The sequence below is a fragment of the Camelus bactrianus genome, chromosome 8 (genome assembly GCF_048773025.1).
Source record: "Camelus bactrianus isolate YW-2024 breed Bactrian camel chromosome 8, ASM4877302v1, whole genome shotgun sequence".
NCBI lineage: Eukaryota > Metazoa > Chordata > Mammalia > Artiodactyla > Camelidae > Camelus > Camelus bactrianus.
Genome location: NC_133546.1, coordinates 15,594,228 through 15,607,128, shown reverse-complemented (window position 1 = coordinate 15,607,128; position 12,901 = coordinate 15,594,228). Strand labels below are relative to the sequence as shown.

At 41.8% G+C, this 12,901-nt stretch overlaps 1 protein-coding gene across 1 annotated transcript in view; it reads left to right on the top strand.

Annotated features, from left to right (window-relative positions):
* Positions 1-9,244: 9,244 nt before the first annotated feature.
* The window catches only part of UST (uronyl 2-sulfotransferase), a 381,095-nt gene continuing 377,438 nt past the window's right edge, over positions 9,245-12,901 (top strand). The window contains exon 1 of the mRNA XM_045524560.2: positions 9,245-9,324. Within this exon, the coding sequence (XP_045380516.1) occupies positions 9,306-9,324 (19 nt within the window). The 5' untranslated portion in view covers positions 9,245-9,305. The remainder of the gene's footprint in view (positions 9,325-12,901) is intronic.

Below are 12,901 nucleotides of genomic sequence, written 5' to 3'. Positions count from 1 at the left end.
AGAACTAAAGGTTTAATTTTAAAGTGATATAAAGAAATCATGAAAAGGATAAAATAATTATTTGTTTATAAAAGATTCATTATAAGGGTCCTTGGAAGAATAAACTCAAATAGATTTGAATATAATTCAAATCATAAAAATATGATTTACAGGGGGGAGGTTATAGCTCAAGTGGTAGCACATCCAAGGTCCTGGGTTCAATTTCCAGTACATCCTCTAAACATAAATAAATAAATAAACCTAATTACCCCCCAAAAATAAATAAATAAATAAAATTTTAAAAATATAATTTACGACTAACTTTTCAGGCGTACTATGCATATGTGTACTTTTACCTTCAATGTTAAATCTGCTGATATTTTGTGCTCACCTCAAAGTTAAATAAAATAAAAAGAACAGTAATTCTATATAGTTTAGATTATATATTTTAAAACATTATTTTGAGAAGATATATGCAGGCTTCACCCAACAGCCAAAGGACTTTGTGATAGCAAAAACTGTGAGAACAACTCTGCCACATGGCCATGAGCCTCTGGCCTCGTCATTGGGGGAAAAAACTACCTTCTCAAAATTCTGTTGTATATTCTTTCAGTGCATTTAAAGGAAGGAAGCGTGTGTCAGTTATCATTTATTGCCCCTCAACTTTAAATTTTCCTTTCATGGCTTACTCCACCAAAAATCTGCGCATTGTGAACTTTTCTTTTTTGCAGCTGGTATGATACTAAACTTTGTCAGTAGAGGGCGCTAGAGGGACCACTGAAGGAGGAAGGGTTTTCTCTTCCCTAGCAGAAACCGAGCTGACTGCACACCAGCCACAGCCCGCAGGTACCTGCAGAGGCTTCCAGCTGCAAGACTAGGGGTGAGGGCTGTTTCCCTACAACCTCAGCCCTGTAACTGGACAAGGTCTAACCTGGGGCATTTCAGCAAACTAATCTATCATCCACTGGGCTGCAAGCACACCTTCCCCAATTTGGGGAGGAGGCTTCCTGTATGCACTAACTAGAGCTGCTATAACAAAGTACTGTAAACAGGTGGCTTAAACAACAGAAATGTATCATATCTCAGTTCTGGAGGCTGGAAGTCTGAGATGAAGGTGTCCATGAGCTTGGTTCCTTCTGAGAGCCGGCAGAGAATCTATTCCATGCTTCCATTGGTGCTGGCAATCTTTGGCATTTCTTGGCTTGTAGGAGCATCATCCCAGTCTCAGCCTTCATCTTTGCATGGTGTTCTCCCTGTGTCTGTGGTGGTGACCAGATTTCCCTTTTCTTATATATATGACACAAGTCAATTTAGGAGCCCATTCTACCCCAGCATAACCTTATCCTAACAACTAATTACATCTGCAGTGACCATACGTTTATTCCAAATACCATCACATTCTGAGGTACTGGGGTTTAGGATTTCAACATGTGGATCTGGGGGACCAGCTTAACCCATAACACCTCCCTTTTAAGTTTGCTCCTTTTCTCAGTATTCTCTCAGTCGTAGGGTATTCTTCAGAGATACTTTCGCCCCTTCATAGCTAACACCCTTGTTACTATGTAATTCTTCTCTATGTTAAACTTCTGTCTCTTGTCTGAACCCTAACGGGAACTAAAGGAGTATTTTAGGAGTAAAGGGAACTAACAGAGTAGGTGCCGGACACTCTGCTCTTAATCTCTCCTCAACCTTACCAGGTAGGGATTATTCTCACGTCCATTTATAAAGTGGTTCTGTAGCTTTCCTACATGCCACCCTTGGTGAGTGGCAGTGCTGGAGCTCAAACTCAGTTGTGGTTTTGTTTTTCATTTTATTCGGAAGGCTGAGCACCCTCTACTGCCCAGTGCTGCTTCCATACTAAAGATGCCTGTGTGGGTCTCCAGCAACCAGGTCTTGGCTCCACCATGATGGTCACAGTCTCCATCCAGAGGAAATGCTGGCTTCATTCATCCATTTGCTCATTTATTCATTCAACAAGCATTTGCTGTGTATGTTGACTACTTCATGCTAGGACCTATATGCTAAGGGACACAGAGAGGGCCGAAGCCCTGATCTCCAAGAGCTGAAAGTAAATGGCAGAGGCTGACAAGGGAGAGACGTGTGTTAGATGCTGTGGGAACGCGTCTCTGCGAAGATGATGCCTAAATTGAGGTTTGGAAAACAGCAAACCAGGGAGAGAATAAGGGAAGGACGTTTCTGACAGAAGAAAGTGCTGGAACAGGGGTGTGAAAAGAACAGGGCATGGTTTGTTAGGGAGACCGTGTCAGCAATGGTGGAAGGAAGTGAGAACATGAAACCTACAAAAATGATTACATTTCTCAACTAATAGGATTCTTATGCCCTTAAATTGCTTGTGGTCCAAAAACCATGCACAGTCATGATCCCAGAATGTCAGCCAAACCTGGAGAGTCTGGATGTCCTAGTGTGGAAAATGGGCATAATTATTACCTCATAAAATGAGATAAACTGTGAAAAGTGCACACCTGATGTAAAGACCATTGCTGTGAACAAGGAGGAGCATTATCACTCTGTGGCTCTCTGCTGGGCCAACCTGGAGATCCTAGGGTTAAGACTTACCTCTCCTAAGCAATTCTTGAAAAGTGATGCTTTGTGATATCAGTGCTCCCCTGACGTTTTTGACCATCCACGCCTGTCAGTTATAAAGTTTTGAATGCACACTATAAATACAGGTCTATTGATTTATTGACAGATTATGTAAGTATATCACAATATCAAGTACTATACCTGTAATTATATGAACGAGATTTAAAAGTGTAAAACAAAGATAATAAATAATAATTGAAATGAATTGTTTTTACTTTACTTATCAGTGGTGCCAAAAGCCCTGGACTGATATCCCATCAGAAATACCATTTTTGGGGAGAGCACTCTGATTATATATAATTCGTTTCTGAAAATTGTGATTTACATTTGGTGATACAGGGATTTGAAAGATTATTTATAAGCTTGCTCTTAATGGCATAAGCAGCTGAAGTAGATCAGATCCCTCACAAAGATGAAACGGAAGAAGTTATCCTTGGCTGAGGTTATGATAACCATCGGTAGCTTAGCGAGGCCAAATGGTGCTTGACAGCAATATAATGATGCCCTGCTCCCTAGATTTGCCCAGAAATGAATAAATACATATAAAACTAGGGTGTATTCATGTGTTCAATGTTGAACAAATCTAAGAATGTTAACTCAGTACAAAATCAAAATGAAAAATCCTCTTACTGGTGTTTTTGCTGCTCCCCCGCAGCTGACACTGAGAACAAAGGAACCTTTGCACCACTTCGCCATCACTGGCCGGGTCTTCTTAACGTGGCAGCGGACTTCCCACGGAGCAGGCGAGTGATCCCAGGAGAGCCAGACAGGAGCTGCAGGAGCCTTTCCTGGCCCCATCCCCGAAGTTACACACAACTGCTTACGTTGTATTCCATTTGTCACCTGGAACAACCCCTCAGCCCCGATTCAGAGCAGGAGGGAACTACCCAAGGCACAGACACCAGGATGGCTGGGGGCTCTGAGCCTGGCTACCACCAAACATGGCAGAAAAATGAGAATGTGCTGAAAAATAAACGTGTATCTGTAACAGCTGGAAAACAGAGACTCCAACTTAGCAAAGTAACAGAGAAGTCCCAGGATGACACTGTGTAGCAGGCTTAAAAAGCAGCCAGATAGTGTGAGGAGGACGGAGGCGGCTGGGAGAGAGGTCTCCAGGATAAATAGATAAATAGACGACCTGATGTACTTAACTGTTTTTATACATTGGTTGATAAAAAGATAAACTGAGGTGTATCACAAATTTTAAGAATTTCTTGGAGCAAAAATCAGCTGGAATCTAGTAGTGCCAAACAGGAAGTGGTCAGGGTCCCTCTTCGCCAGGGGACAGGGGAGACTACAGAAAGTGCAGCAGCAAAGAAAGGAAATTATTTGATTGGCTATAGTTTAAAGCCTACTTGGCTGTGATTGGTTGTCCTTAGCATTTTGATTTTGTAACCTTGAGGCACTTACAGGCTTAGCTTTTGGGTCCCTTCCATAAGCTGCCATGGTATTAGAGTTGCCTCAGTCTAAATGCCTCCTTGTTTAATTTAACAATATACCAAATTATTATAAAAATTATAATATGTACAATTTCAATAATTATAGGGGAAAATCAAACTTTCAATACATAGAAAACTGTAAAGGGAAAAAAATTATAGTCTAGGAAAACAAAACATTTTACAAGAAAGACAACATAATAATTGTAGGTTACTTACGTTTTGCACTGACTATCGTTTGCATGAATGTACTAATTCCAAAACCTTTATTCATGTAACTACATAAAAATGGGATATAAATATTGGGAAGATGGCAAGAGAAGAAGTTGGGATAGAAAATACAGAAGCACTAAATCTTCATGCAGCATAACAGAAAATCAATAGGTAATGTCCAAGGTTGAAAAAACTCACATAAGCAAACTACTCAGAAATCTAGAAATGAACATCAAACAAAACACTTAAAGAATTTAAAGTCATCTCCTTGGGGATCAGAACCAGGGATGGAGGATATGGAGGGGTGAGGCAGGGACAACAGTTTTTATGTATTTTTTTAATAAACCATTTAGTACTATTTAATTTTCTTTGCTCCCACAAAAAAAGACTAATTCAGACAATATGTATGAAGTAGAGCTTCTATGACCTAGCAACTAACACCTCTGAATTTCTACATCATGCTTTAAAATGACAACATTATGGCTGCAAGTTTATCTGGAGAGTAAACTGCCACTGTGATGAATATAAAAATGTTTTTACCAAACCAGGTGTGTAGTTATGGGAACTAAAAAGGATTTAGAAATACAAAAATAAGTGACCATTTAAATTACCCATTAAAAAATAAGTATGTTCAACCTTTTCAGAAATCATTGTGTTGGCCCCTCAGTTGCACATTTCCCCCCTTTTCTGCCCATTTCGGGATTTTGTGCCCCAGGACCGCAACAGAGCCTCCCCCAACCAGGATTTCAACACCTATGCTTCCCTGCACACCCCTCTCCCAAGTCAGACGAAATCCTTCTGCTCAACTCCTATAGCACTGGCTCCACACTTCATTTATGACATTTTAAGCTTCTGCCTTGTATTATTTATGTCCATGTCTGGAGGACAAGGTCTGTGTTCCCATTAGACTTTATTCTACTCATGAGCTTCTAAAATGAGTGGCTTCTACAACAAGATAATATTAACTCAGTGCAAAATTGAAATGAAGATCATCTAAGCATTGTCTTTGCCGCTCCCCTGAAGACTGACACCTGGAACTGTGTCTCCTTTGCACTCCATTTGCTGGATATTTCAAACTCATTTTTTTTGGTTGCCAGGTTATTATAAGCAGCAAGCACCCTTATCAAAGCTTAAGGCAGCCCATGGTTATCGTGCAATGAAAAGGGTGGCTTTTAAAATTTATTACCTGGAAGCTTAGAGTTTTTTTTTTAATTGACGTATTGTTGATTTACAATGTACTTTTAGTTTTTGGTGTATAGCAGAGTGATTCAGTTATACATATATCTATATATATTTTTTTCATATTCTTTTCCATTATAGGTTATTACAAGCTATTGAATATGGTTCCCTGTGCTATACAGTAGGACCTTGGTGTTTATCTATTTTATACATAGTAGTGTGTATCTGCTAATCCCAAACTCCTGATTTAGCCCTCCCCTACGTTTCCCCTTTGGTAACCGTAAGTTTGTTTTCTATGACTGTGAGTATGTTTCTGTTCTTTAATAAGTTCATTTGTGTCATTTGTTAGATTCCACATAAAAGTTGTATCGTATGATATTTGTCCACCTCTGTCTGACTTAGACTTCTCATTAACATCTCCAGGAAGCCAGAGGCCACTGGGGGACGTTTCAATGAACACTCCGGTCAATAGCTGGCTTTCTTCAGTGATAAATTCAGGTCACCATTACTCCTTTATCCTACTCACGTGCTATAGCGATGAAGTAACTGAACGACATGCCAAACACGGGCCTCTGCCTGGACAGTCACTTTGAGCCAGATTTACCTGAGTTTGATGCAAGTGTGACTGATTAAATCATGCATAGGTCTAATGTTCTCACACGGAAGACAAAATGTGCATAAAATGTTAAGATAAGAACAAAACTCAAGGAAATGTTGCGCTTGCTCCGAATTGGCCAAAGCTCAGCTCCCCTTTCCTTTAGAGACCCTGATGGCCCACGCTTCCTCCCTTCTGTCTTGGGGACATTTTAGGAGAGGCTGAGAAGTGAGTGCATTGAGGTCAGCCCTCTGAAGACATAATCTGGGATGCCCAGGTGGGGTGTCAAAAACAATTCACTGGAGTAAAAGGTAAAAATATTAAAACTTCTATTTGTATTTAATTTTATACTAAAAATAATTACCCATTACTAACACTGATGTCACCCTAGGTCCATATGTCAGACGCCCCATGTCACTTGGTGCCCTGAGGAAATAGTTCCACCACAGTGCTGTGGGGGGAGGGATATGTGACAAGGACCCTCATTCATTTATTCTGTGAAGAATTTCCAAGGTGTTGCTGCTCCTATGTGACTGTGGAAATAGTTTTCAAGATATAACTTGAAACAAATTTAACTGAAATGACCCTCACAGAATAGACCGGTGAGCACTAGTAATGCAAGTGCAATGGACAGCCAGAAAATGGCAGAGAGGACCTGTGGTCTCATGATGATCTGATGATGCTATAATAGTAAGATAAAAAGTAATGATCATCTAATTTTATGTTATAAAAAGTTGGTCAGAGAAATACAAAAATTTCAAGAAAAGACTCAAAAGAGGGATTCACATCCATGATCTGTAATAATAACTCTGAACCTAAGTATATACTGTGCCTTGGGATATTGGCTATTAGCTATATAAAGTTTCCTGGAAGAGCAAGACATTTTCAAACCGAGCATCTAGAGTGTGAGGTCAGACCTTTGTAATTGATACACTGAAGGGAGTGATATTTATTTCTAGAGTTCTAAATAGTATGCTTACGGAACTGTTTTTTTTTTTTTTTTACTTGGATATTACCTATTGATTTTCTGTTATGCTAGGTGAAGATTTAGTGCTCCTATATTCCCTACCCTCAATTCCTCTCCTGCCAGCCTCACAATAGTTATATCCTATTTTCAGTTAGGTCAGTAAAAGGTACTGACATTGGTATGTTTTTGAAAATAAAATTCATTGCAAAACCCAAGTAATCTGCTATTATCATGTTTTCATTCTCACAAAATGTTTTGTTTTCCTAGATTATAATTGTTTTGCTTTCTATATACTGAGACCTAATTTCCACCCCCATCAGATTATTTATATCTCAACTAATTTTTTTATGTTCAAGCATATCAGGTGGTGTATCATTTTATTATTGTTGCTTTTTCCCAGAGACACCCCTCCCAACACCCTCCATCCTCACGTACAGTCTGGACTGTGCTTTTGAAGCCTGCGGCACTGTGTCACCCTGTGTTATCCTAGGCTTAATAGGGCACTCGATGGAAAAGTGATCGGAGTAACATTGTCAGGGGGTTGGTTAATCACAACAGGGAATTTGGATTTCATCAAGTCATTGGAAGACCATATGAAGTGAGAAGATGAAATCTGTTTGATAGAGTCATTACACCAGAGCAACCCAGGGTCAAGAAGATCATGTCTATAGGGAAGTTCAGCGCTTGGTTGCAGGCTGCCCTTCACTGGAATCACCATCCATACCCTGAGGCTATGAAAACAATGACTTGGAATAATTCAACAAACACTGGTCCCAAATCTAATGCTGAGGCACTTACAATGGGAAGAAAACAATCTTTGATAAAAAGTTAGGGCCAAAGAAATGTTCAGTGTCACAGAAATTCATTCTTCAGGACAGTGTAAATCTCTAAATTTCTCTGTGCATTTCACACTTCCCCAAATGCATGTCAGAACAAGTATTTATTTAAAATGTAAACTTTGAAGTTGGAAATACAGCTGACCAGAATCATTACAAAGAGAGATTATTAAGACAATTTGAACTTCGAAGGGCAGCAAGAACAGGAGAAAATTTGTTCTGGTGGCCACACTGCAGCAGGCAGAGCCAACGGAACCACCTCTTCGACTCCCCCATTCTTTGGAGCCCCCCACCTGCTTTTGTTTTCTATGCTTTTGCATTTATATTGTTACAGTTGTATTATCACAACTCTCTTACTGTCTTATGCTACTTTGTAATTTTCCAGTGCTTTTACAAAAGTCCTATTAAGCCTTTTGACAGCATGCAGGGTAGACATAACGTAGATAGACAGGGTCTGTGGTGGAATTTCCATTTTATAGGTTAAAAATCAGGTTAAGAGGTTTAATGGTTTGCTGAGCATCCCCTCACTGGTCAGCAGCCTCAGCAGCCGGAAGAGTAGTTTTCCAACTGTCAACAGTGCTTTAACTCTTTCTCCCATGACTCCCTGTCTTTCTTTCCCATCTCACTTTCAATTTTTTTTTCCTTCTTCCTCAACATGGTATCTGCATTATAACTGAAATCTATTGCTTATCATAAAGTTTGTTTTCTGTTGTTGATGAATAATTTTAAATAATTAAAAATAATTATAAAATGATCTATATTAATAATTTGTTAATATAATTTAAATAGAAATTAAAATGTAATTGCAGTTTATTGCATTTTAATAATTAACATTTCATTATTTTAAAGAATTAAAATCTTGAAATAGTCAACAGTTTTTAGACTAAAAAATTTTTTTTTTCTTAAAAAGCTCGTCCTTTGTACTTGCAGGTGGTTCTCAACTCTCTCCCCTCCACACCATCCTGAGGGTCATGGGGTTATTGATGAGGGGGGCTGTCACCCCTGAAGCAGAGTCCAAATGGGTCACCGAGAATCTCTCACCCACGTGTTTCTGTTTGAGGTTCATGTAAGTCAAGTTCAGAAAACTTGATTCTCATATTTTGAATGTATTTAAGAAATTAGGAGGGTGGAACTGAGGCATGGTTTATCCACTGTCCCAGAAGACTCCTTGATTTACAAAAGGTAGCCCCACAGCATTTGTGTAACCATCAAGCTAAGTGTATTTTTAATTCAACACAATTGTCATCAATTCCACCTGGGAAAGTCACCAGAGTTTCCCGGCTTATTTACTCGGCGGCTGCCGCGGGGCTGACCCAGCCGGGCCACAAGGGGGAGCTGATGCGCTTCGGCAGACGCGGGGGGCGCTCGCCCCGGCCGCTCGGTGGAAAGGGTCCCGGAAGCTGCGGCCCGCGAAGGAGCAGGTGATTCTACGGAAATGAGGCCGCGCGCCCTTGAGCTGTGTAGTCTTCGGGCAGAATGAGGACCCTTCTCTCCCGATGAAAATTGGCCCCAGCGGTAAGCCCTCACCACGTTATCTTTTCTTTATTGGTTCATGTTTATCGAGTCTGAGGGCCGCAAATAAAAAACATCCGCGAACACTTGGCCGAGCGTCTTGACAGACACTTCTCCGTAGTTGACTGTGCCCTGCGGCCTGAATTCCGAGTCACAGGTTATTCGCCTGGGGGCAACCTGGTTTAGGTACACGTTTAAGTTGTACTTTAAACAAATTGTTTAAAATAGATATCGACACTTTAGAATTAAGAAAGCCCTGATTTTCTGTTTCTTTTGAAAAAAAAGATATTCTTGGCAGCAATGACCCCAGATTCCTACAGGGCGGCAGTGGGGCTGGACTGGGCCCGGGCCTGTCGGTTCACCGCAGACCCCACTGGCTAACCTGGCCTCTGCAGGGGCTCACCTGGTCACCATAGATTTAGAGTGAGCCATTCCTGCCCCGAGGTTTTCCCCGTAAGGGCCTCACGCCCTTCCCAGCGCAGGCTGTGTGCTTTGGGGGGTCTGTATGTGTCGAGAGGAGGTCAACCACTTCCCAATGACTTGCTTACCCTTGAGTCGACACTTTCTTTACCAATTTCCTGAGGTGTGGCCGACTCTTACCCTCAGATATACCTCTCTCTCCCCTAGTCCTCTGAATAGCTCATCCCACCAGCTACGTGGTCCCCGAACGAAACCACTGACCTCTCCCCACAGACTCGATGCCCATCAAGTGTAAACCTGGATCTTAACCAGAAGAGAAACGGGCCGCAAAGCTGCCCCAGGGCAGTTAGCGCTGGAGGGTTTGGGGCTGAGAGCGGCTGGCACTGCGGCATAAAGCGGATCAGAGTGTAATAAAACAAAAATGAAAATGAAAGCGGTGGGGAGGAGGAAACGAGGCTGGGAGGGCAGGAACAGGAGCGCGCACAGCCCAAGATAGGGAGAGAAAGCCAGGAGGAGCGAACCGCCTGCACACACTGCCCACCCCGACGCGGGCACTGGCAGAAGATGCTGTGCTTTCTGTCTTGGGGCCCAGGGCTACTCAGAAAATGCCATTTGCTGAAGAAAGTCACTGCGAAATGTCGCGCAGCCCTCCTAGATATGTAATTTAAAAAAATTAAACACAGAAATTGGCTTTCTTCCTCTAAGTAGCTTGAGTATGTTTTATATCACTTCGAGTGGCTTTCTCTGTACTAGAAGGGATGCTAGATGTTCATCCGGATTTCTCCGCTTCCCACTGGACATGCAACTAGACCGCATTTCCCAGCCTCCCTTGCAGTTAGTTGACATCATGTGATGCGGTTCTAGCCAATAGGATATGAGAGGAATAAAACCGGTCCTTGGAACTCCGGCCTGTGAAATCGCTCACGTTCCTCTCCCTTCCGCAGGGACGTAGGAAGCCACTGTGGTTTGAAGACAGCAGAGGTTGCAAGGGAGCCTGTCTCCTGAATTACTTCTTCCGTGTGTAGCATTGGATAGGTTACATTCCTCCTCTACTAGCACGGGCGAATTATTCAATTTTACTGTGCCTCAGTTTACCTCATCGTCAAGTTGTTTTTTTTTAAATTTTTTTTATTATTTTTAAAAAATTGTTTTATTTTGGAGGGGAGGTAGTTAGGTTTACTTATTTATTTTTAGAGGAGATACTGGGGATTGAACCCAGGACCTTGTGTATGCTAATCATGTGCTCTACCACTTTGCCATACCCTCTCCCCAAATTGGAAATGTTGATAATAAGTACCTCCTGAAACTATTGGAAGTAGTATGTGAGTTAATATTTGTAAATCACCCAAAGATTTACTCTGCTTATAGTAAGTGCTACATGAAGAATAGTTCAAATGGTAAAAGCTTTGTAAATATTATATTAGTTATTATGGCTGTTCTAAACATTTTAACAGCTTTTCTTTGGATGGCAGTGAGAATCACCTTGGCTGACAGGTTGTTTCTTTTAGGATAGCATGAAACTTATGAGTTGTGGCTTAGGTGTCAGATGGATTAGTCTGTGTTCAAATCTTGGCTATGCCGTTCAGCTGTGAGGCATTAAAAAATTAACCTTATTATGTCTCAGTTTTCTCATTAATAAGACCATTAATGCCTACTTCATAAGGTTACTGGAGGATGAGTGAGAGAAAGTTTGAGAAGAGGGTGTCCAGAACATTTGTAATTAATCTCTGAACCTTTTTCTTCATCCTCACAATGAGGGGGTTAAAATGGATTTGATTTTGATTTTCAGACTTCTTTTCTTAGCTGCAAAACTCTCCAGTCAAGCAAAATCTTAGCTAAATATCCAGTTTAACATAGATGGAGGCAGTGGGGTAAAGGTCAGAGGCAGGAGACCCTCTCTCCACCACTGGCTTTCCCTCACATCCCCTCTCAGGATTGTCCCCGAGAATCCCAGGGTTCCTCAGCGCAGTTTGATCATTTATAGGACTTGAAGTCCTCTAAACTATTTTGTTCCAGCTCTAACAAGAACCTGAGAACTGGCATTTGGCTATGGAATATAATTTGAGGTTGAAATTATACCAACACAATTTATTCCCTGTGCTCAGGCCTCTTCTGACTTAGCCAGTTGCTTCCAACACTGCCTCTCACACTCACCAGTGTGACCCTATCTCCCTCCCTTTCCACTTGCTTCTGCCGCATGGAGAGAGGGGGCAGGGGGCTGACAAGAGGCCGCTGCCTGGCTGTCTTGGGCCTCATCTGAGGCCTAGACTTTAGCGTCTAGTGGAACCACACTAAGGCCAGAGGCCGGACTTATACCAGATAAGTCTCTGGGCTGGCTGCAGAGCATGGTTTTAAAACAAAATAAGCTATCTAGAGACAAACGAGCTCTCTCAATTCTTCAGTGCTTTTCTTTAGTTAAGGGTTAAATTACCACTCAGATTGTCTTCTCTAGCCCTACTTATTTGTGTAGGTGTAAACCGTCCTATCAGAACCCTAGTCAGCCGGCTCTGGCTGGGGAGGAGCAGCTCCACTTCCTTTGCGCTCACAGCAGGTCACTTGGCTGCATGAACCCTCAGGGGACGTCCACTTCCACTGAGATGAATTTCAGAGACTCTTTTCTCAGACCTCATCTCTGACCACACTCCTCATGACCCTTACTACCACAATCATACCTGACTTACTGTAGTTCCTCCAACAGGTGAAGCATCTTCTGCTTTCTGGGCCTTTGCACATGTTGTTGCTACATCTGGAAGACTTTCTGTGGTTCCATCCTTCATCAACTCCTTTCTCAGAGAGGCCTTACTTGATCACCTTATCTAAAAAAAAATTCTCAGTCTCTTTCTAGACCTGTGCCCTGCTCTTAGCTCATAGCTCTTCCCTCTAGCCTACATAGAATGGGTGCATAGATTGGCTATTGCCTGTCTCCCATTCCTGGAGTGGAGGGGAGATTCGATCTCCTGAGCTACTACTGTATCCTTAGATCCTGGAACAGTGCTTGGCCCATAGGTGCTCAGTGAATACCAGTTAATGAATGACTAGATGATCTAACCTGTTTCTTGTGCAACTGTATTAATGTTACAAACTCACAAGCCTGCAGCCGCATGCAGTGTACATAAATGCATGCAGAGGAGGGGTGGAAGGTATTGTCTCTTGGCTGCTT